At 40.6% G+C, this 26233-nt stretch overlaps 1 protein-coding gene across 1 annotated transcript in view; it reads left to right on the top strand.

The window, feature by feature from the left end:
* The window catches only part of AOAH (acyloxyacyl hydrolase), a 168305-nt gene that overhangs the window by 28186 nt on the left and 113886 nt on the right, over positions 1-26233 (top strand). Inside the window, exons 3-4 of the mRNA XM_080818199.1 lie at positions 10142-10208; positions 18046-18145. Coding sequence (XP_080674325.1) covers positions 10142-10208; positions 18046-18145 — 167 coding nt within the window. The remainder of the gene's footprint in view (positions 1-10141; positions 10209-18045; positions 18146-26233) is intronic.

The following is a 26233-nucleotide window of genomic DNA, read 5'->3' as shown; positions in this document are numbered from 1 at the left end:
TAGAGCTTGAAGTCTGGAATTGTGATGCCACCAACTTTGGCTTTCTTTTTCAATATTCCTTTCGCTATTCAAGGTCTTTTCTCATTCCATATAAATTTTAGGATTATTTCTTCTATTACTTTGAAAAAAAAAATGGATGGGATTTTGATAGGGATTGCATTAAATGTGTAGATTGCTTTAGGTAGAATAGACATTTTCACAATATTTGTTCTGCCAATCCATGAGCATGGAACATTCTTCCATTTCTTTGTGTCTTCCTCAATTTCTTTCATGAGTACTTTATAGTTTTCTGAGTATAGATTCTTTGCCTCTTTGGTTAGATTTATTCCTAGGTATCTTATGGTTTTGGGTGTGATTGTAAATGGGACTGACTCCTCAATTTCTCTTTCTTCTGTCTTGTTGTTAGTGTAAAGAAATGCAACTGATTTCTGTGCATTGACTTTATATCCTGACACTTTACTGAATTCCTGTACAAGTTCTAGCTGTTTTGGAGTGGAGCCTTTTGGGTTTTCTACATATAGTATCATATCATCTGCAATGAGTGATAGTTTGACTTCTTCTTTGCCGATTTGGATGCCTTTAATTTCTTTTTGTTGTCTGATTGCTGAGGCTAGGACTTCTAGTACTATGTTGAACAGCAGTGGTGATAATGGACATCCTTGCCCTGTTCCTGCCCTTAGCAGAAAAGCTTTCAGTTTTTCTCCATTGAGAATGATATTTGTTGTGGGTTTTTCATAGATGGCTTTGATAATATTGAGGTATGTGCCCTCTATCCCTACACTTTGAAGAGTTTTAATCAGGAAGGGATGCTGCACTTTGTCAAATGCTTTTTCAGCATCTATTGAGAGTATCATATGGTTCTTATTCTTTCTTTTATTAAGGTATTGTATCACATTGATGGATTTGCAGATGTTGAACCAACCTTGCAGCCCTGGAATAAATCCCACTTGGTCGTGGTGAATAATCCTTTTAATGTACTGTTGGATCCTATTGGCCAGTATTTTGGTGAGAATTTTCGCATCTGTGTTCATCAAGGATATTGGTCTGTAATTCTCTTTTTTTGTGGGATCCTTGTCTGGTTTTGGGATCAAGGTGATGCTGGCCTCATAGAATGAGTTTGGAAGTTTTTCTTCCATTTCTATTTTTTGGAACAGTTTCAGGAGAATAGGAATTAATTCTTCTTTAAATGTTTGGTAGAATTCCCCTGGGAAGCCATCTGGTCCTGGACTTTTGTTTGTTTGGAGATGTTTGATGACTGTTTCAATCTCCTTACTAGTTATAGGTCTGTTCAGGTTTTCTATTTCTTCCTGGTTCAGTTGTGGTAGTTCATATGTCTCTAGAAATGTATCCATTTCTTCCAGATTGTCAAATTTGTTGGCGTAGAGTTGCTCGTAGTATGTTCTTATAATTGTTTGTATTTCTTTGGTGTTGGTTGTGATCTCTCCTCTTTCATTCATGATTTTGTTTATTTGGGTCCTTTCTCTTTTCTTTTTGATAAGTCTGGCCAGGGGTTTGTCAATCTTATTCATTGTTTCAAAGAACCAGCTCCTAGTTTTGTTGATTTGTTCTATTGTTTTTTTAGTTTCTATTTCATTAATTTCTGCTCTGATCTTTACGATTTCTCTTCTCCTGCTGGGTTTAGGCTTTCTTTGTTGTTCTTTCTCCAACTCCTTTAGGTGTAGGGTTAGGTTGTGTATTTGAGACCTTTCTTGTTTCTTGAGAAAGGCTCGTACTGCTATATATTTTCCTCTCAGGACTGCCTTTGTTGTGTCCCACAGATTTTGAACTGTTGTGTTTTCATTATCATTTGTTTCCATGATTTTTTTCAATTCTTCTTTAATTTCCTGGTTGACCCATTCATTTTTTAGAAGGATGCTGTTTAGTCTCCATGTATTTGCGTTCTTTCCAAATTTCCTCTTGTGATTGAGTTCGAGCTTCAGAGCATTGTGGTCTGAAAATATGCAGGGAATGATCTCGATCTTTTGGTACTGATTGAGACCTGATTTATGACCCAGGATGTGGTCTATTCTGGAGAATGTTCCATGTGCACTAGAGAAGAATGTATATTCTGTTGCTTTGGGATGGAATGTTCTGAAGATATCTGTGATGTCCATCTGGTCCAGTGTGTCATTTAAGGCCTTTATTTCCTTGTTGATCTTTTGCTTAGATGATTTGTCCATTTCAGTGAGGGGAGTATTAAAGTCCCCTGCTATTATTGTGTTACTCTCGATGTATTTCTTTGATTTTGTTATTAATTGGTTTATATAGTTGGCTTCTCCCATGTTAGGGGCATAGATATTTAAGATTGTTAGGTCTTCTTGTTGGACAGACCCTTTGAGTATGATATAGTGTCCTTTGTCATCTCTTATTATAGTCTTTGGCTTAAAATGTAATTGATCTGATATAAGGATTGCCACCCCAGCTTTCTTCTGATGTCCATTAGCATGGTACATTGTTTTCCACCCCCTCACTTTAAATTTGGAGGTGTCTTCGGGTCTAAAATGAGTTTCTTGTAGGCAGCCTATTGATGGGTTTTGTTTTTTTATCCATTCTGATACCCTGTGTCTTTTGATTGGGGCATTTAGCCCATTAACATTCAGGATAACTATTGAGAGATATGAATTTAGTGCCATTGTATTGCCTGTAAGGTGACTGTTCCTATATATGGTCTCTATTTCTTTCTGATCTACTACTTTTAGGGTCTCTCTTTGCTTAGAGGACCCCTTTCAATATTTCCTGTAGAGCTGGTTTGGGGTTTGCAAATTCTTTCAGCTTTTGTTTGTCCTGGAAGCTCTTTATCTCTCCTTCTATTTTCAATGATAGCCTAGCCGGATATAGTATTCTTGGCTGCATGTTTTTCTCGTTTAGTGCTCTGAATATATCATGCCAGTTCTTTCTGGCCTGCCAGGTCTCTGTGGGTAGGTCTGCTGCCAATCTAATGTTTTTACCCTTGTATGTTACAGACTTCTTTTCCCGGGCTGCTCTCAGGATTTTCTCTTTGTCGCTAAGACTTGTAAATTTTACTATCAGGTGACGAGGTGTGGACCTATTTTTATTGATTTTGAGGGGCGTTCTTAGCATCTCCTGGATTTTGATGTTTGTTCCCTTTGCCATATTAGGGAAATTCTCTCCAATAATTGTCTCCAATATACCTTCTGCTCCCCTCTCTCTTTCTTCTTCTTCTAGAATCCCAATTATTCTAATGTTGTGTCCTCTTATGGTGTTGCTTATCTCTCAAATTCTCTCCTCGTGATCCAGTATTTGTTTGTCTCTCTTTTGCTCAGCTTCTTTATTCCGTGTCATTTGGTCTTCTATGTCACTAATTCTTTCTTCTGCCTCATTTATCCTAGCAGTGAGGGCTTCCATTTTTTATTGCACCTCATTAATAGCTTTTTTGATTTCAACTTGGTTAAATTTTTGTTCTTTTATTTCTCCAGAAAGGGCTTTTATCTTTCCGGAGAGGGTTTCTCTAATATATTCTATGCCTTTTTTGAGCCTGGCTAGAACCTTGAGAATTGTCATTCTGAACTCTAGATCTGTCATATTACCAATGTCCGTATTGATTAGGTCCCCAGCCTTTGGTACTGCCTCTTGTTCTTTTTTCTGTGGTGAGTTTTTCCGCCTTGTCATTTTGTCCAGATAAGATTTGCTTTCTCCTCCTCTAGAATTCTGCTGTTCTTGGTGAGTGAAGTTGGTCTTGGCTGGGTTTCTTGTTGATCTTCTGGGGTAGGGGCCTGTTGTAGTGATTCTCAAGTGTCTTTGCCGCAGGCGGAATTGCACCGCCCTTGCCAGGGGCCGGGCTAAGTAATCCGCTCGGGTTCGCCTTCGGGAGCTTTTGTTCCCTGAGCGCTTTCTGTAGAGTTCCGGAGGATGGGAATGAAGATGGTGGCCTCCCAGTCTCCAGCCCGGAGGAGCCGAGAGCTTGGGGTCCCGCTCCTCAATGCGCCCTCAGAGAAAAGCGCCCAACCGCCTCTGCCTCCCTGACCTCCGGTCGCACCTGGAGGAAAGCAGTCAATTGCTGGCACTTGGAGAACAAGCGCCCGTTCGCTTCTGTCTCTGTGGCCTCCGGCTGCACTCCGAGCCCACCCAGCCTGCGACCGGCACAAGGTAACCCCGGGCTGAGAGCTCACACCTCGGCTTTGTTGCTGTAGCCGGCTTCCCCGTTCTAATACCTGCGAGCTCTGCAGCACTCAGACACCCCCAGTCCTTCTGTGACCCCGCGGGACCTGGGGTTACGCTGACCCCACGTGGGCTTCCCCCCGGTTTAGCCTCTGGAGCAATGTCCCTCCGTGGAGCCGACTTTTAAAAGTCCCGATTTTGTGCTCCATTGCTCCGCCACTTGCCGGGAGCCGGTCCCGCCCCCCGCGGTCTGTCTTCCTGTCGCTTTGGATTCACTTCTCCGCAGGTCCTACCTTTCAGAAAGTGATCGATTTTCAGTTTCTAGAATTGTTGCTCTTCTTCTCTTCGATTTCCCATTGGATTTGTAGGTGTTTGCAATGGTTTGGTAAGCTAGCTAGCTGATCTCCTGCTACCCGATGTCGTCTCAGCCTGCTACTTCTCCGCCATCTTGACTCCTCCCCTTTTTAAAACAATTTTAAAATAGTATTGCTTTTACCTCCAAAGCAACACAAGCTCAGAAAACATAACTTTAGCAGACTGAAAGCATGTAAACAATATTCTTGAGAATAATCACTCAGTAAATCATGTTGGCCTTTTCTTGCCTGAGAAGACTTTTTTTTTTTTTTAATTTTGCAAAGCATTACTGACCTTCGGTTTCACCTGCTGCTTTTGCCTCTGGCTCTCATTAGTAAACACTTTGGAAGAATCTCAGAATTGTTAATGAAAAAATGATTAGTGGAATCATTCTCCCTAGGGGTGAGCAGACTCCTATGCCCTGAGACCCTTGCTGGAACTTCACTCTTCTCGGGTCACCTTTGCAAAAATCTTATCTTCATGGAATATGATAGCTAAAACTCGTGTAGATTGAAAATGAGGAAGGCAACTCTCCTTGTGCTCTGGAGATTCTGAAAATCTACGAACAAGCTAAAAACACATAGCCTCAAAACTAGCTGTGTGGTCAGTTAATCTCCCTGTGCTTCAAATTTCTCACCAGTACTTAGTCTGTCACAGATCCTGTCATACTTGGAGTTGACGAAGCTTCAAATAAAATGTCCTAAGTACACCTGACAGTCATGCTGCAAATAACATGGGCTTTTGGAGTAAAAAATACAATCTCTTACCGAACCGATCTGTGACTTGGGGCCTTAAGCTGTCTAAACCTGGACGTTCCTCCCTATCCAACAAGGGTAAGAATAAACACTCCCTCAAAAGATTCTTATGAGAAACTCCTTCACGGTAAATGTGAAGGTGAATGACAACCTAGAATGTGCTTGGTGTTATTTACATACACGTGTGTACATCTAAGTACGATGACTGCTCACTGGCTCCTTTTTAACCCTTCTTTGCCCTTGGGAATGGCCACAATTTTTTTTCTCCTATGCTGTTCCAAGTCTGACTCTGTAGAAATTAAATGCTCTGGTACCTTCCTGGTCACAGAGAGTTTAACTGTATATATTTTAAGTCAGATAGGTGACTAGCAATATGTGAGCAACTTTGTTTTCCATCACTAATGGTGAGGTTACAACTGATCATGGTGACTAGGCTCTATCTGGCTTGCTCTGGGGACTTTGCATGTCTCCACTCTGTACCCTTCTGTACTGATCTAGAATTTAGCCGTTAAGGGGCCATCTCACGCTTCAGACCAGCCTTTGCTCCAGGAGCCCCTCACTCTTAAGCATCACAGAATCCATCTGAGAAATGATCACAGAATCCATTCAAGAAATGGGTCATTCAGATGGTCCAACTCAGAGAGCGAGGGGAAACTTGCAGCCACTCATTTCAACTTGAGCAAAACAAGGTTCTAAAAAAAATACACACACACACACACCCCACCGTCTTTTATTTTACCAGAAAGAAAGCAAATTTTCTCTTCCGAGAATTACTGCAAAAGCAAACTATTGCCCAGCTCACAGCTAAACTAGTTCTGTGTCAGGGTACTTGAAACTTGCTGGCAGAGTGCTTTGCCGATTCATGTAATTCTGAATGTCTATTACCTAATTCTCCCAAGTTCCTAGATGGTCTAGTGAAGAAGACTGAATCCCTGTCCCACCTTTTTCAGATGAGGGAATTGAAATCCAGAAAGGGTAAGCAGTCGAAGGTCAGAGGCAGATGGACAGGCGCTGAAATCCTATCTCTGAGTCCTAGGACATCCGAGGTTCTCGACACTCTCCACTGCAGTACCCCGACAAGGAGCTCCCCGGGGGAAAGGGGAGATGTTTTTATTTTAAAACAGGCATACTGAGGTATAATCACAGACCAGGTAATTCACCCACTTAAAATGTATAACTCAGTGGCTTTTAGTATATTCCCAGAGATGTGCATCCATCACCACAAATTTTATTTTTTTATTTTTATTTTTTTAATTTCAGTGTACCAGAATTCATTGTTTATGTACCATACCCAGTGTTCCATGCAATACATGCCCTCCATAATACCTACCACCAGGCTCACCCAACCTCCCACCCCCCCGCCCCTTCAGAACCCTCAGATTGTTTTTCAGAATCCATAGTCTCTCATGGTTCATCTCCCCCTCCAATTTCCCCCAACTCCCTTCTCCTCTCTATCTCCCCATGTCCTCTGTATTATTTCTTATGCTCCACAAATAAGTGAAACCATATGATAATTGACTCTCTCTGCTTGACTTATTTCACTCAGCATAATCTCTTCCAGTCCTGTCCATGTTGATATAAAAGTTGGGTATTCATCCTTTCTGATGGAGGCATAATACTCCATAGTATATACAGGCCACATCTTCCTTATCCATTCATCTGTTGAAGGGCATCTTCATTCTTTCCACAGTTTGGCGACCGTGGCCATTGCTGCTATGAACATTGGGGTACAGATGGCCCTTATTTTCACCACATCTGTATCTTTGGGGTAAATACCCAGTAGTGCAATTGCAGGGTTATAGGGAAGCTCCATTTTTAATTTCTTAAGGAATCTCCACACTGTTCTCCAAAGTGGCTGTACCAACTTGCATTCCCACCAACTGTGTAAGAGGGTTCCCCTTTCTCCACATCCTCTCCAACACACATTATTTACTGTCTTGTTAATTCTGGCCATTCTAACTGGTGTAAGGTGGTATCTTAATGTGGTTTTATTTTGAATCTCCCTGATGGCTAGTGATGATGAACATTTTTTCATGTGTCTGTTAGCCATTTGTATGTCTTCTTTGGAGAAGTGTCTGCTCATGTCTTCTGCCTATTTTTTGACATGATTATCTGTTTTGTGTCTTGAGTTTGAGGCGTTCTTTATAGATCCTGGATATCAGCCTTTTGTCTGTACTGTAATTTGCAAGTATCTTCTCCCATTCCGCGGGTTGCCTCTTTGCTTTGTTGACTGTTTCCTTTGCTGTGCAGAAGCTTTTGATCTTGATGAAGTCCCAAAAATTCATTTTCACTTTTGTTTCCTTTGCCTTTGGAGACACATCTTGAAAGAAGTTGCTGTGGCTGATACCGAAGAGGTTACTGCCTATATTCTCCTCTATGATTCTGATGGATTCCTGCCTCGCGTCAAGGTCTTTTATCCATTTCGAGTTTATCTTTGTGTGGTGTAAGAGAATGGTCGAGTTTCATTCTTCTACAATTTGAATACTTTTTATTTCTCTTTGTTGTCTGATTGCTGTTGCTAGGACTTCTAATACTATGTTGAACAAGAGTGGTAAGAGTGGGCATCCTTGTGTTCCTGATCTCAACGGGAAGGCTGTGAGCTTTTTTCCATTGAGGATGATATTTGCTGTGGGTTTTTCATAGATAGACTTTATGAAGTTGAGGAATGTTCCCTCTGTCCCTATACTTTGAAGTGTTTTAATCAGGAATGGATGCTGGATTTTCTCAAATGCTTTTTCTGCATCAATTGAGAGGACCATGTGGTTCTTCTCTCTTCTCTTATTGATTTGTTCTATGACATTGATTGATTTGTGAATATTGAACCATCCTTGCAACCCAGGGATGAATCCCACCTGGTCATGGTGGATAATCTTTTTAATGTGCTATTGGATCCTATTTGCTAGGATCTTGTTGAGAATCTTAGCATCCATATTCATCAGGGATATTGGTCTGAAATTCTCCTTTTTCATCACCACAAATTTTAGAACATTTTCATTATATCGAAAAGGACCCTCGCACCTCTAAGCTTCACCACCCCAAATATCTATCCTCCAGGGACCTAAGCAACCATGAATCTATTTTCTGCCTCCACGCATTTGCTTCTTCTGTATTTTTCATATAAATACAATTATGTCTTTTTCACTTAGCATAATGGTTTTACTGTCCATGTTGTGGCATGGAGCAGAGTTTCATTACTCTTCGTAACTGAATAACATTCTATTGTATGGATATAACCCACTTAGTTCATTCATTCATTTGTGAATGGACATTAGGGTTGAGTTGTTTCCACTTCTCAGCTATTTTAAAGAATGCCACTATGAACATTCATGTACACATTTTTGTGTGGATGTATATTTTTTATTCTTTTGGGTATATACCTATAAGTGGACTTATTGGATCTTATGGCAACTCTATGTTGAACCATGTGAGGAACAATAAGGCCATTAACCAAGGTGGCTGCACCGTGTTCTGTTCCCACCTGCAGTGTATGAAGATTCTAATTTCTCCACATCACTACCTGCTATTATCTGTTGTGTTTATTACAGCATATCATAGTGGGTATGAAGTGGTATCTTTCTGTGGTTTTGATTTGCATTTCCTGAATATCTAAAGAGGTTGAGCATGTGCTTATTGGCCATTCATATATCTTCTTTGGAAAAAATCAATTCAGAAAATCTTTCCCTAAGTGTTTGGTACCATTCCCCAGTGAAGCCACCTGGTTCTGGGCTCTTCTTTGGGGGAAGTGTTGATTACTAATTCAATCTCTTGTTATACATCTATCCAGATTGTCTGTTTATTCTTGAGTCAGTTTTGACATCCTGTCTTCCTGGGAATTTTTTCATCTCCTCTAGTTATCTAATTTGCTGTCATCACATGTCATAGTATTCCCCAGTGGTTCTTTTCATTTCTGGAAGGTCAATGTGGGGATATGGTTTTAAGTTCCTACTCCAAAAGCACAGTGTATTTGAAGTTCATGCTTTACTGTAGGGAAAAAAAAAAAAGTCCTATCAATAGATATATCGGAATACAAAAGTACTATTTACATTATTTACTACTGAGTAAAAATGAACTACTGGCGAGAGTTCCCCATATTTATGCTGTTCTTTCACTACCTGCCCTCAGGCAAGGTGTGTGTAGCCCCGTTTGAGATAAGCATGACAAGATAAATTCTCATCAGGGAGAGATTCCCATCTTTTCCCAGGATAGCCCATCTGTCCTAATTGTGCTAAGGTTCTAATTCCCAGGGTTTCACAGTGGACTCACAAACTAGAAAAACAGGTCCAGAGAGTTCATAGGTTTTATTGTGCAGATCAATCCACAAAGCATCCCTGTACTGTCACAGCGGAGAGGAAGGAGATTGCTTTGTTAATGTGTGTGTGTGTTGGTGGGGGTTGGGGGTCTGTGTGTTCTCTGGGGTAGATAGCAGTGCAGGGATCTTGACAGTCTCCTGTCTCTGGAATACCAACACCCAAAACCAAATAGCCTAAATGCAATCTTTTTTTCCCTGAATGAACACAAAAGAAGAGTATTTTTAACAAAGCTGTATTTCAGCTTACTTACTTTAACGTGAGTCCTGTTTCTTTTATTTCAACAAAGGAGAACTTCATCAACATTCAGATGTTCCTTGCTGTACAAAAGAAAATAAAACCCAAAAATGTAACTGTATTTTTATAATAAACTGGTGATCTTTATCATGTACGGTAAACAAAGTGGCATTCACATAATCCTAAAATGAGGTTTTAATGAATACATTAACTGTAACATTTTTCCTAAACCCTTATAATTAATCACTTGAATTAATGCTAAATTAATCATTCAGCATCAGTTCCTAGTAAAGATGATTATTTTTAACTCATGTGTTAAATTCATCAGAATAAAAAATAATCTATTTCCTCTTCTTTATTTCTTCTTAGAAAAGCTGTTCTTGAAGACGACCTGCTATTTAGTGATAAGAATGTTTGGACCGGACCTCATAAAACTGTGAGTATGCCGGCACAGTAACCTGGGTCCGTTGTTAGGACGTAGGGGCAACAGGAAAGCTGCCAGGCAGCTGGTTCCACTTCCAGCAGGATGTACTCACTGAACAAGGGCTTGAGCTGTGTTCCTGTTCTTGTTAGTAGTGGAGCATTCAGACCTGACTCAGATCGGTTGTCACTTGAGGCAAAGGCTCCCCTTGAATTACAGTGTGGCACCTAGCTTGATTTCTCTTCAAGAGCATCTCAGAAGGAATTTTACCAACAAGTAACCAGATCCTACTGTCTGGACCTAAGCATTTAACCCTTTCTCCTGAGCTCCCCAAGGAGCCCCAGCCTTTCCCTTCTCTTCCAGCTCCAATCCCAGGCTGTGTTCTTCCTAGGCTCTTCTCTCTCCTTCCTCGTGGGTTTCCTGGCCCTCTCCATTTCCCTAGCCCCAGCCCATGCCTCTCAGGTTCCCGCATGCATGTCATTATCATCAGTCTGTTTCCTTCTGTCTCTTATGTTTCTTTCTATTTTGAGCTCAGGTGCACTGAATCAGATAAATGATATTCCTTCCTATTCACGGCATTTTCTCATCAAGGATCCATACATGGCTTTCTTATATTTATTATTTAGTTACTTAGTTACTTTGAATAATGTAATTAGCTTCCAAACCCACCACCCAAAAAACTAAGTCTAGGACCTTAGTTATAATTTACTCTAACAATCCAGTTCCTCTGTCATTCTCATGCTTTTCTCCTTCCAAGTAATAATCTCCATGTTCATCTTTCTCTTGCTTTCTTTTTTTGTAGTTTTCATATATGTCTATATATACTTATGTTAATATATATTATGTTAAATTTATATATATTTATTTATGCTAATAAACATATGTAATATATATTTATATATAAATAACAATAAATATAATAAATATATGTAATATACAAATATATGCAATAGCAATAATTAGTATATAAGAAATATGCCAACAAAATACAGAAAATTAATCTTAATTAAATATTATTGGATTAATATCTTAATGATTAGTCATTATAATTAATGATAATATAATTACATAAAATAATTAGAATTTTACTACATTTATTATATATATATTGCTTTAAACCATATTTTAGTTATTTCTTTAATTTATGAAGGGGGTAACACAATGTATATAATCTTCTGGGACATACCACTTAGATTTATATGTCTAAGTTTCATCCATAACATAACCTAGTGTTGTTGTTGTAGCTCATTCCCTCTGACTATATAGAATATTGTGCCTCTACGAGAGTCTGTTCCTTCACTCTTTCATTGATGGGTTTTTAGGTTGTTTACTGGTTTTCTCTCTTGTGAATGATATGATGAATACTCTTATGTGATTCCTCTTTTATATGCCATTAGCCTCAAAGCAGAGAGTCTTGGAAGCATCATTCCCCACAGCTAGGTAGCCTAGAGTGGCAGAATATTAAGGACAAGAGGAACTTAAAATCATACAGTCAACAGTGGTCATGAGTGCTTGGTCATGCCCTGCACCTGCCTCTATCAATATGTACCTCACTTTGTTATGGTAAATGATTTCTAATGACCCAGACTATGAGTATTTGGAAGGCAGGAACACTTTCTTTTTAACTCATACTTCTATTACTGTCCATGCCTCCTAACTGGATTCTAGCCTTCTAGGTCTGCCCATTGGCCTGCAAGCTGACAGTCCACATTCTAGCTGGCCAGTATCTTTTAAATGCCAAACTAATATGGCACAAACATGAAATTCTTCAGTCTTCATGCCTTTTGCAGGATTCCTTAGTGACATACACAAGGCTATTTATAAATCAGTCCCTGAGGACGTTTTCAGATTTATCCTTCCATACTCCAAACCACTTGTAATTCTCCACACACACACACCAAATGTTTTGGCCTCAGGACATTTGCATAAGATGTTCGCCCTGCTTGACGCATCTGAAACCTCTACCCTAGACAAATTCTACTTCTTTAGAACTCAGCTCCAGGGTCACTTCCTCTGGAAGCTTTCCTGACCCTCTTCAGACTAAGACAGACATGTCAACTGTTGCCACCACCACACACACACACACACACTCTCACTCACTCCCTCCTAGGACCCCATGCAAACCCCTAGCACAGCACTTACCCCATCTTTGTGTAAAAGTGTGGACATTTCTGAGTCGCTAACTAGATTGAAAGCCTTCTGAGGGCAAAATGCTGAATGTGTGGAAGGAAGGAAGGAAGGAAGGAAGGAAAGAAGGAGGGAGGGAAGGAGGCAAAGAGGAAGGGAGGCAGGGACGGAGGGGAAGAAAGAGAGGGCTTTGAATCTTCAGGGCTTGGTGCTATATTTGAGTCTTTAATATATATTGAAGGCCTTCCATAAATGCTTGTTTAATTGATTATTTTAAAAGAACAAAAGTATCACTACAGATGAGCTATGACTAGACTGCTCCAAAGAAATAGGTTGAACATATTAAATGAGAAAAAGAAAAACTTTTTAGCCTATTCATTGAATCTGCTTATATACCTAGTATAAGCCAAGTGCTCTGGGGGAAATGTCACCTTGACCAGAGAGGTTCTGCTGGGCCTAGATCAGGGAGCCAGAAAGGTGGGTGGGAAAAAGTCACAGAAGCTAAAGAGGGCAGGGCATGCGGATACCCAAAAGGGGGAGCCAGAGATTAGCTGCCACATGTGCTGGGAACAAAAGGGCTGTGGCCTGGGTTGGTTGAGAAACCCATTGCTCTTCTGTAGCTGCCTGGAGAGTGGCAAATGCAGGAGACATTTAAGTACAAGGTTCAGAAAGGACAGACAGACTCTATACTAGGTACTGCAGATATGAACTGTACAAGGGACAGTCCCCACCTCAAATGACAACAAATGAACACAAGGTGTTAGAGAAGAATGGTGCCAGCAAACCACCAAAAGAGGACCATACCCTGGGTAGGTGTTGGGGAGGGATGACTGTGAGATGACTCAAAGTACTAAGACGACAAATTCTCATTAGTATGGGCTGGGCCATTTGAAGAAAGACAATGTAGTAAATCATCACTTTTCATGGTTCAGTCCACCATTAGTTTGATTTGTGAGTAATTTTCCAGTACTCATATTAGTTGTTTGCTGATAGACATTTCTTATCTTAGAGTGTGCCCTTCTTACAACTTGTTTTAATCAATCACATATAGTTTTGGGTTGTTATAGGTGCTGAAAATGACAACCTTATGATTTAGTTCTACCTGAATTTCAGACTTCCTGTATTAAATGTGTTTCCTAACCCAGAGGGCATCCCTCCTCATTATTTCATACCAGTCAATTCTCAATGATTCATGAACTAATTATTCAGCAATTACATTTCCTGCCCATTGGCAAGCCACAGGATGTTTTTGGGAAATGGGACACCTGAGCACTCAGGCATTCCTCCAAGAACCTGGGTTGTGCAGGGAGGGACTACTTCCAGGAGCAGCCAGTCTTAGCCAGTGCCAGGTCCTCCTTTACTTGGTTTTGACTTCCATCATGCCACTTGTTGCCATAGCAAGGCTGATGGTTGTCTTCTGTACATCTCACCTTGCTTCCTGGGATTTATTTACGCTTGCCTCTAAATCTTAAGCCCTTGTATTCCAAACCTAGGAACTCTCAGAGATCAGGAGAGGCCTAAACTACTAACATTTTTTAGAAGAAAATGTGTAACAGAGTTTATAACATAGTACACCTTAAATGTAATTAATGTATTTTTTAGACACCCAAAATACAAAGCAATATCTGTGCCATTCACAAGATAATTACAGCAGTACCCCCTTATCCAGAGGGGGGTACATTCCAAGGACCCCCGGTGGATGCCTGAAACCAGACAGTACTGAACTGTATATACTATTTTTTGCTATATATACATCCTTGTGATAAAGTTTAATTTATAGGGACGCCTGGGTGGCTCAGTTGGTTAAGCAGCTGCCTTCGGCTCAGGTCATGATCCCAGCGTCCTGGGATCGAGTCCCGCATCGGGCTCCTTGCTCAGCAGGGAGCCTGCTTCTCCCTCTGCCTCTGCCTGCCACTCTGCCTGCCTGTGCTCGTTCGCTCTCTCTCCCTCTCTCTCTCTGACAAATAAATAAATAAAATCTTAAAAAAAAAAAAAAAAAAAGTTTAATTTATAAATTAGGCATAGGAAATAATTAACAAAAATAATAAAATAGAACAATTATAACAATACACTGTAATATAAGTTATGTAAATGTGGTCTCTGTCTCTCTTTCTCTCTGAAAATATTTATTGCACTGTACTCACCCTTGTGATGATGTGAGATGATAAAATGCCTACATGTTGAAATGAAGGGAGCTGGATGCCAAGGTATTGTGATGTAGAGTTAGGTTACTTTTTTTTTCATTATGTCGAGTTAGCCAGCATATAGTACATCACAAGTTTTTGTTGTAGTGTTCAACAATTCATTAGTTGCATATAACACCCAGTGCTCATCCCAACACAGGTCCTCCTTAATACCCATCACCCAGGGATGCCTGGGTGGCTCAGTCAGTTAAGCATCTGCCTTCAGCTCAGGTCATGATCCCATGAGCAAGGAGCCTGCTTCTCCCTCTGCCTGCCACTCCCCCTGCTTATGCTCTCTCTCTGACAAAGAAATAAATAAAATCATTGGAAAAAAAAAAATCTATCACTCAGTTACCCCTCCCCCTCCCAACCCTTCCCTTCTGCAACCCTCAGTTTGTTTCCTGGAGTCCAGAGTCTCTCATGGTTTGTATCCCTATCTGATTTCTTCCCATTCAGTTTTTCCTTCCTTCCCCTGTGGTCCTCCATGCTATTCCTTATGTTCCACATATGAGTGAAACCATATGATAATTTTCTTTCTCTGTTTGACTTATTTCACTCAGCATAATCCCCTCCAGTTCTATCCATGTCAATGCAAATGGTGGTTATTAAACCTTTAATTAATCCTGATGGCTGAGTAATATTCCATTCTATCTATGTACCACATCTTCGTTATCCATTAGTCTGTTGAAGGGTATCTCAGTTCCTTCCACAGTTTGGCTATTGTGGACATTGCTGCTACAAATATTGGGGTGCTTGTGCTACTCTTGACCTTCAGATAATATCTTAGAAGGAGAATCATCAGCTTCCAGACCACAGTTGACCACTGGTCACTGAACCTATGGAAAGCAAAATCACAGATAAGAGGAGGACTTCTATACAAGATTTAGGGAAATTAATAACGTGCTATGGGTGTGGTCCAGAAATGGTATAAAAGTATTAAGTTGCATGAGGAAGATCTTTCAGTGCTGTGAGTATATCTCTGTGACTATATATATTTAAACTTTCTTTGAAAGTGATGTCAAGGTCTAAATTTGAGAGCTTTCATGTGTGGAAGGTCCTGTCCTTACTCCCTGCCATAAGCTGTTACTCTCAGTGTCTGTTAACCCTGACCTTGCTCCCTTCTTTTGATTTATGGTGATGATCATCCTCATTGACTTCATTCTACTATGATCCTAATTAAACTTGTTAATTAGCTCTGCCAAATGTGTTAACGCCTCCTTCCCCCACCACCCCTGCTCCCCTACCACATGCCTCATTCCTGTACACCTCTGTACCAGTAAGGGTAGTAAAAGGAAGTGAACTAAAATGTGACTATTTTGGTCTTTTTGCTGCTATAGGAAAATAATATTGGGTGGGAATGGTTATTAAGAATTTGGAGATTTCTGGGGCACCTGGGTGGCTCAGTGGGTTAAAGCCTCTGCCTTCAGCTCAGGTCATGATCCTAGGGTCCTGGGATGGAGCCCCACATTGGGCTCTCTGCTCCACGGGGAGCCTGCTTCCTCCTCTCTCTCTCTGCCTACTAGTGATCTCTGTCTGTCAAATAAATAAATAAAATCTTTAAAAAAAAAGAATTTGGAGATTTTCTAAAGATTTCACATTTTATGAGTCACTTGAGCTTTCTGTCCCATGGCTGGTGAAGAGCACACATGCTACTTCTTTGCCACACATTGGCACTTCTTTGCATCTTGTACATTCTAGTGGTCCTACGCTTCTCTGGATTTGAGGCTCAGCATTTTCTATTCTTGTCTGAAGGACCGTTTCTCACTTTCAGTCTTTTGATGACGAAGCTCTGACTTTAGAGGACTCTGGGAAGAATACCACATACCTAGTTCTCTACTCCTATTCCTCAGCGTAGAGACCATCAGCCTCACTCTCTGACTGTGGGGACCCCATTTCCACTCCAGTGATCAAGTTCACTTACTTGAAATTGTGCTCTACTTGCAGAGAAAATGAATAGATCTTGGATATCATATGATTAGTTAGTGGTCCTGGATTACCACAGATGGAATATTGGCTGTAAGTTTAAAAAAAAAAAAAAAAAGGTTAAGCAGAGCCCTATTTATCACCCTCCTGAGCCCACTAAATATTATACCCCCATAAAGACAGCAGTCATCAGTTAAATAAATGAACCATTAAGTTGAGAACAGATGTGTGAAAACAGCTACCGTCTCCTGATTTACTGACCCTTAGTAGACATTAGTTTGCTAATAGACTTTATCTGCCATATACAGCTTGCCCCACAACTTAGAAGATGTGGCCTCCTTTTCTACTTTAAGTTACCTTTCCCTCCACCTCTCACGAAGGAGCTCTGGGACCAAGCAGATGACTCTCTTTTTCCCTCTTAATTAAGTGGCTCAAAAAAATTAAGACACCATCTTGCCAGGCCTCAGACAGAGATGGCATCAGGACTTGGAAGCCACCAGGAACACAGGGGCATATTCTCCCCAGGTTTCCTCACTGCAGATACTGGGTTCTCACCCCTGAACCCCATCCTAGAGATTAGCTTTCCAACTGCTATTCCACATGGCAGAAGATGACATTACAGTCCCAAGTCACGATGGCTCCTGTTATTCTGGGAACAGCCCAGAATGAAGTTGAAATCTTTAGTACTAATTCTAAATTTCCATAAGAGAGAATCTGACTGATCCTGCTTATCCAATGTCATCCAGTGAGGTCCAGTCAACTGGCCAAGAGATAGGGAGTACAAACACAGTTGCAGGGAACCTGCCCCTATAAGGTGAAGGGGGACAATTAAATGATCATGTGAGCTGAGAAGAAAATCTAGATCTGTTTTTCTGAGATTAGTATCTAGGTTTGACCGACCTATATTTATGGATGTTTTTCGTTGTTTTGGTTTGGGTTGGGTTGGGCTTGAATCAGTGATTTACTTGGAAAATGATACTCTATTTGTTCCTTCGTTTGAAGCAGCACATTGTTCTCATTCTTCTTGGTAAGAAGAATTTGGGGAGTGTCAGGTAGGAAATGGATATGGAAGGTTTGTTTTAGCCCTTTCAAACTAGATATAAACCAAAATGTTTGAAGAACACTTTCCTTACACCATCCTTGGGTGGGGGGAAGTCAATTATATTGTATTTTATTCTAAAAGAAATACATTTATTTTAAAGGGAAAGAAATTCGGATTATACCTAAAAATAATCTTAGGTGTTTAAGGCTTTATGACACATAATTTTTTGCTATAAGTCCTAGCAAACTTTAAAATATTATTTCCACCAAATTATAACCCCTGTTCATTTTTCCTTTCCCAGTTTTATTTGTGGCTTCTCCTGAAAAGAATCACAGTGCCCATGTGAGAGGCTGACCACAGCTCAGTGCTGTCCATGCCCTCTTCCCACTCCCAGGACCTTCTACATAGAGGAGAGAACAACACGGCAGGAGATGGTTGTGATCTGGCAGCTACATGGGGTTGGACTCAAACACCATGCTAGAATCCATTCTGGGGTTTACCTTCCTTTGAAATAGGTTCTATTTCCTAATGCCCGAGAGATCTTAAATAGCCTTTGTTTTGTCGCATTTCCCTCCAGGCTTAGCACAGATATGAATGCTGATGTGGTGTGTCATACCCTGGAGTTTTGTAAGCAGGACCCTGGCCAACCATTGTGTCATCTCTACCCGCTTCCCAAGGTGAGTGGGTTTTCACTTTGAATGTCAGATTATGGTGACATGCAAGCCCTTTGAAAATGTTGTAAAGGGAGGTTCAGCTTCGCGGGCCCAGTTTGGGAACAGGTTTGGGAACAGAGAGAGGCAAGATGACATTTTCAATTACATCGTGTCAAATAATATTGCCCAGTTTTAACCCACACCCTTCCCCCCGCCACCATGCTGCCAAAGAATGTCTTTTCTATTTAACTCTCTTAGACTATAATCTAGAACTGGGCTTGCATTGAGTGGGAAATCTAATAAGCCAAGAAGAGAAGAGGTTAAATTTCGCTCTAACATTTAAAAATCAAGCAGGTCACTTTTATAGCGAGATAAACTCATCCAGTTTGCTCAGGACTCTCCTGGGATAAGTCCTGAAAGTCCCACATCCTGGGAAAACCTGAGCTGTTGGTCACTCTGGTCTGACCTTTACTGTTCTCACCAATAAAATGGGTCTAATAAAATACCTAAAATACCTCCTTCATAGGTTTGCTGTAGGAAGTGAGCTAATGCACCCAAAATGCTCAGCACAATACCTGCTACATAAAAAAGTATTAATAAAAGCGGTAGTCAGTATCATTATTATCAGTATCATTATTATTCAGAGATAGCTCTTCAGAACACCTTGTGTGCGTTGTATCACGTTGGACAATTTACAATTGGAATGCAGCAGACAGGATTGCAAATGTTGACAAAATTCTCAGCTCACATTCTGGGTGAGAGTATAATATTAGATCTAATTAGGCTTCAAAATACTGACTTTTCAGAAGCCTCCTATAAAAATAAAAGAAAATATAAAAGAAAAGAAAATTCTATGCCTCCTATTCCAGAATTGTAGTTTTTCTATGTATGACACAATAGGTTTCTGTTTCATATGTAATTTCCTTTTTACTCTCATTGAAATAAATTCAGTTTAACACTTTGTGGCCTAACCAATGAACATGATGCTGCTGACTGACAGCATTAAACATCATCAGCCTGTCCCCTGGAGAAGGAAAAGGTGCAAATACCTAGAGTATGAGCACATGTCATGCTTCCTACGTGACTGACTACGTGCCAATTACATGTCCCCGAACTCTACCTGAGGAGCTTTGGAATCCACTAGTTTCTAGAAGGGATAGGCATTTTTAATTAAAAAAAAATTCTTTTTCGTGTGTTCAAATAGCATGTGAATATGGTGTCATAATAATTCACTACTTGATAACGCACAGAGGAAACGTGTCTCTGTGTACAAAGGCAGGTGATACGGGTTTTTTGTCATTTCCTTAAATAACATGTTATATATACATCACACTCACAGTTATATACTGTCACAAAATGTTCAACTTTAAACTATCCCATGTAAAATGACATTTCTTTATTTTTGTACCCTATTATACTCAGAATACCATTTCCTTGTCTTCCCATCATGACACCCTTTGTAGTTCCTCACTCAGAATGACTCCAGCCGTCCTAGCTGGCTCGGAGCAGGTGGGAAGATTTCACCCTTGAAATGTTCAGGCCATGCTCCCTGCTCAGCTGGACAGTCCCCCAGTTGCTGTTCTGGACCTTCACCCACCTCCTCAAATCCCCATCACCAGCATCCCTCCCTACAAGTGCCCCAGACAAGAGGGGCAGTTGGCGCAAACATGAACAGCTTCCCTCTCTTCCGCCTCCAAGATTTCTTTAATAGCAACAACTGATACTTACTGAGGACTCACTGTCCTAAATGGTGCTGTGCTTACCCGTCACCTTATTTAGTCCCCAGATAACTCCAGGATGGAGGCACCATTGTTCATTATGAACCCTTTTTTAATGTCACAGAAACTGGGGTAAAGGGGTTATGTAACTTGCTGAAGGTCACTCCCTTAGGAAAGACCAGAACTGGGATTCGTATCCCTAGCCTGCTGAGAGCAGTTGGTTAATCTCTTATCCATTGTCAGTGTTTCTGAAAATCCTCCCCAGGATGTCTATTTGCATCAGTCTGCTGAATTCCCACCACCACAAATAACCAATGTCAAAATCTTGGATGTTTTCCTTTTAATTTTTAAATTAATTATTATTATATTGATTTTTGAGAGTCATGATAATGTATATGTAATTTTTTACCCTACTTTGCCCCCTTAACATTACACCTTGAGCATATATTTTTTTAATGGTACATATCAGACCTTCTTTTCATTTCTGTGGCACACAAATTACACCTGCAAAGCAGATGTGAATTAGGGGGTAGAATTACCTACCTACTAAAGATGTAAATAATTTCCAGTCTGTGCCAGAAGCCTCCCTCACGACTCTCCCAGTCAGTACCTACCCCTCAGTGTAGCCACTGTTCTCAAGTCTATCACCACAGATTAGTTCATGCATATAAAGTTCTGTTCTTGAATGTCATGTAGATGGAATCATACAATGTGCTCTTCTCCATGTCTGGCTTCTTTTGCCTGTGAGGGCCATTGTGTTTTGCGTGTGTGACGGTATCACCACATGAAGGATTCCCACAATCATCCTTTGTTGTCACTCCTGCTCTAGCTTCCTAGTTAGTCCAACCAAATTCTGCTCTTGCCTGCTTTCCAAAAAATTCTCCACATTGACGCCAGAAAGGCCTTTCTGTAAGGTAAATTTGATCTTGAACTCCACCTCAGTGCCTTGATGTGGAAATCAGTTTCTCCCTCATCCTTCAGCTGGGCGGGCTTCCCGTCCTTCAGATCTCAGCTCACATGTTGCTTCTTCAGGGAGTGCATCCCTGACTCGTCCTATATACCCGTCTTGTCGAAGCTCCTGTAGGTCCCTCCACGGAACCTGCCTTGTTTTAAATGATAGACCCGGGTGATTGTCTGTCTGTCTGACTCTCCCACTATGCTGTCACCTCCAGGAGGACTTGGCCTTGGTCATCACTGTACACCCAATGCCTAGGTTACCTCACACATAACAAAGACATATTTGTTGAATGAATAAAGTGCCTCTAGCTTATCCTTTGCATCACTGATGGAAATTCTGATTTCCCTTATTTCATGGACACATTAGTTTTCCCAGTGCCTGTCTCTGTGCCCAGCTTACAATCTCTATATTGCCTACCCATTTAGGTATACATTTTCACTTAGCATTTCAGGATTCTCAAAAAGCCTTCCTGGACTTCTATGGTTCTACTTGGGTACCCCCTGCTGCAGCCAAAATGGAGTGATTGGCTCTTCCTTGAGCTCACCTTAACCTTCCCACCTCTGTGCCCTTGTTCTCGGTCATTCCTTCCACCCAGGATGCCCTTTTATTACCAGGCCCACCCTCTGAGCTCACGTCTCTGTCACTTTCTCTGTAGAATAATTCCTAATCCTCTCCGCAAAATATTAACTCTGTTCTCCACCAACGTCTTAAATACCTTTTGAAGTGCTATTATGTGCCAGTGTTGTTCTAAATGCTTTATGTACATGAATCATTTAATCTTATGAATAGGTATTGTTGTTGTCTACATGTTATAGGTGAGGAAAGTATAGCACAGAGATATTAAAATATTAAGTTTACATAGATTTTCTTATTAAGATGTAAGCTTATCAAGGTGACAGGTCTGTGTCTTGCCATCTTTGTTGCCTCCATCGTTCCAGGCACGTGTTTGGTGTCTGGATAATATACCAGCACTGCCCTTGACATGTATGATCTCATGTAACAGTGCCATAGGGGGCGGGGGTTATTTTACGGGGGGAAGAAATTGAGACTAGGAGAAGTTAAGAGATTACAAAGCTAGTAAGTGGCAACAAGAGGATTCAGTCCCAGGTCTGTTTGTCTTTAAAGCCCAAGTTCTACCCCACTGTGCTCTAGGCCTCACTTGCTACTCCTGGGTTATGGTTACTTCTGTAATTGAACCACCGATCCTGGGTCAGTAATTCCTCACAAATGGGACTCTACACACTCAGTGTCCTGCTTTGCATGTGTTTCCGATTCTGGTGAAATACAAATAATATGACACGAGCCATTGCCCCTGTGAAATGCATGCTGCAGGGTGGAGAGAAGAAGGGGGTCCCTCTGCTCCAGGGCTCTGGTGGGCAAAACCCAGCAGTGCAGAGCAATGGGGTCTGACTGCAATAGGAACAGAAGTAAAAGTGGAAGCACATTTAGGGACCTGAATAAACTGCCTAGTCATCATCTACGACGCAGTTGACATTCCAAACCCACTTTTTGCCCATCTTTTAGCTGCAACTCATATCCTTACCTACCGTGTGCTCAGAATGACAGAGCATTATCCATGATTAACTGAAGCAAGATACAGTCTACAGTGTTCGGTCCGCACCAGCCGGGGGGGGGTGGGGGGGGTGGGGAAGGAGGACAAGACAAAATAGGAAAGGAACAGAAAGAAGAAAATTGCAGACTGCATTGTAAAGACCACCCAGGTGGTTTTTTGTTACGACTTTGAGGGTATTGTTTATACCCTGCTCCGATCTCATTTGCATACAAAACCAGGCAGCTCCTGCTGCGTGAATGCGTGTGCACGTGCACACTTACAAATGTGCATGCGTGTGCCTGAGCAGCACTCTGACCCTGAAAATTGAATGTGGTTCTTCCATATGTACTGTTTCTTTATTAGATCAGTGCTAGAGAGCACCCATCGGGCCAGGAGTGGAGCCTCCCTGGCTTTATGCGGCTCCCTCTGGGCACACCTTGTAACTTGGAACAGATGCCCTTCCTAACCACCCCCGAGCTGCAGGGACATGCTACATTCACAGACATCTCAAAGGCTTAGTCAAGACCTACTTGACACCACTTTGATCCACATTAAAAGAGAATTATATTCAGAGCATGTGCTCTATTGCAGATAGATTCTCCTCATTTCCCTGGGGCCTCCAACCCATTTAAAGGGCTGGGAGGCAGAGGGAGGGGGGAAGTGGAGAATGAATTTGCTCTAAGAGCCTATTCTACCAGTTGTGCTTATTCAGTGTAAACATCACGGGTAGGAGAAGGGGCCTTAAGCAAAGGAAGAGAGGTAGCCAGATGTGAGTTCTATATGGGAAAGGAAACATAGACATATTTATCACTGGATGAGGCAGAGTGCAAGGGAGGCTGGAAATGGAGACAAGGGGCAGATTGGAAGGGCTTCCAGTGCTAAACTAAAGAGTCGTTCAAATACTGGAGTGAAAATTCAGCATGTTTTGGTATTTATTTCACGTAACAAATTTTAAGTACTTGAAATCAGTAAAACAGACTAATACATTTCAAATACAAAAATTCATAAAACAGAAGTAAAAAGCAAATATACTGAAATATACATTAAATGTATTCTAATATAAAAATAAAAATTGGGGCGCCTGGGTGGCTCAGTGGGTTAAAGCCTCTGCCTTCAGCTCAGGTCATGATCTCAGGGTCCTGGGATCGAGCCCTGCATCGGGCTCTCTGCTCAGCGGGGAGCCTGCCTCCCCTTCTCTCTCTGCCTGCCTCTCTGCCTACTTGTGATTTCTGTCAGATAAATAAATAAAATCTTTAAAAAAATAAAAATAAAAATTACTTCAAAGAAACATTACATAAAATAAAGTGTAATGGGGGTTAAATATGAAATGAAATGATGATCTTCTTTTAAGTCATCTTAGTCTAGCATTGAGGTCATCCTTGAGCTATGAAAAACTTCCCGGTTATTTCTCATTTGTCTTCATCTTCTTATCTCATCTTACATAAATGGTGATTCTAATGCAGGTACCATGTTAATACCAATTTTGAAAAGTATTTCAGAAAAATAGTAAACTGCTGTGAGGGGACCCGTTGCCTGAGGAAAGCAATCCAGACTTTGAAATGGCTTTTCCCGAGTGGGTCTGATTGCTGCAGGAACCCGAAACTCTCCAAGGCTGAGTGTGTGGGGGTGTATGCAGACACAGGGAACTCATGCTTTCTTGGGACCCAAATTACCACAAAGCTGACATAAAAAGGCTTGGGAAGGAGTAAGTTTGTACTCTTTTTATGAGAAAATGTCACGCAACAAATTCTTGCTGTTCAGCTGAGAGATAAATAAGCTGATCTTACGAAACTTACTTTCATTTTTTAAACATTAAGTATAAAATAAAATATCTAGCATCTCTGCGAATATCTCAGGTAGTAAAGTTCAGGAAAAATTACAAGTGGACAGGAAATTGAACATTTTCTAAAATGCATGAATCACTACATTTTGTTCTGGACAGTCAGCCGGGCCCTTCTGTTCTGAAGGATGAGCTGAGCTCTGTGCACAGTGCTTTCAGATGTACGAGCTAATCTTCCCCCAAGGTTTTTCAGTGAGTTCTGTTTTGTCCAATATGGTGTGTGTGTGTATGGGGGTAAATTTCTCTACTCCATCTCTGTTTAATAAGACCCAAGTCTCTAAAGTCCGCCTTTGTCCTCTCAACATTGTAATGATGACTTGTCTTTTTTATGAGAAAATAAAAATGAATTCAGGGCTCTCCATTAAACAGAATCTGTATTCAAACATGGAAGAAAAAAATCACTTCCTCTGTCATCATCACTACACTGGAGCCTCCGTGGCTACTGTCATGGACAATTCTAGCAAAATAGTAGCTCAAACCTAAACTAAATAGAAACCTCTCTTCCCATTTGGTCATCTGGTCAACCCCTGCAGCTCGTATTTGCTCTTCCCCTGTTCTCCACCCTAACTCCGTATAGTATGTGAGTGTTTTCTCCCATATCCAAGCTTAGGGGGAAACAAATCATTACATAATACCCATTTTTGTGATCATCAGAGTTTCAGGTTAAGGAAATTTCCTTCTTGAATGATGGCTGATCTTCAACTGTGACTTGGCAAACTATTAAAAAATCAGGTGTTACTTGTGAAGGAAACATACATTCCAGGAAAAATAACCTACAATTTTGGACCATTTTTTTGTGTACTACCTTAATACTCTGGAAGAGTTAATAAAGTTTCCCACTTTATAAACCCATGTTTGTCCCTAGAAGGTAACCATGTCTTTATTAACCAGGACCAGAAATGGCACTAGGGTCAGAAGTGTCTTGGGTGAAATTGATAGGCTTTTAAGGCAGAGACAGTCATTCTTTTATTCTCACAATAGACCTTTTCTAGGCTCCTTTTGTGTGACAGGCACACATTAGGGCTGAATGATAAAAGGCAATGGCAAACAAAATTTGAGTTGGTATACCTGTACCCAAAGCTGGCCTATGTACTTGTTATATAGCATTTAAAGTCCTTCCACACAATCGCAAGCTTATTCTGTTATCCTAATTTTACAGGTGGGAAATCAAAATCCAAACAAGTTGCTGGTTGTGGAGTTGTTTATTTGACAATGTTTGTAAAGTTCCTATTTAAACATCTCAGGAAATTTTGAACAATGAGATAAATGACAGGGCAATATAGCCTTCTAGATGTGCAAAGTCAGCTGAAAAGGAAACAGAATATACTGCCTAAAAATAAACCCAGGTGCACTGGAGACTCTTGTTTTTGATAAAAACAGCATTTCAAATCAATGGTACAACACTGGCTTATTCAATAAATGGATGGGACTAAAGACTTAGCCATTTGGAAATAAAATTTAAACTAAATGTTTATGTATTTCTTACGGCAAAATAAATCCCAAATAAGTTAAAAGTTGAATCATTAAAAATGAAACCTTAAAAGAAGAAAAATCTAAGCAATTTTAATTGTAATTTGTGATACAGAAGTCGTAAAGGGAGATATGAATACATCTGACTGATAAAAAACCTGCTGTACACAAAGTCAAAAAAATAGTAAATGGGGAGAATATTTTTGTAATATGCTACACAAAGAGTTATTTTTCCACAATTCAAAGAGCTTTTATAAAATCAAAAAGAAAGGAAAAATGAGCAAAGTTCACAAACAATTAGTTCACAGAGAAAGAAGATCAAAGGACCAAAAATGTAAGGGGGAAATACCAATCTTCTTCTCATAACAAAAAGAGTGAAAATTAAATGAGAGGCCAACTATCTCTTATGTATTTTGCCTCCGCAAAACTCTTTGAAGGTCATTAGACAAGAAATTATTGAAGAAACAGAAAGGTTTTAAATATCAGAGACTACTACATTAAATTGCTCCCTGAAGACTTGAAGGCTTAAAACGCTAACAGAACTGAGGAAAGCATTAAGCCCCGTACTCAGATA

This window comes from Martes martes, assembly GCF_963455335.1.
Source record: "Martes martes genome assembly, chromosome: 11".
In the NCBI taxonomy this organism is placed as follows: Eukaryota; Metazoa; Chordata; class Mammalia; order Carnivora; family Mustelidae; genus Martes; species Martes martes.
Note: the sequence above shows the minus strand (reverse complement) of the source record. Positions and strands in the feature narration are given on the sequence as shown.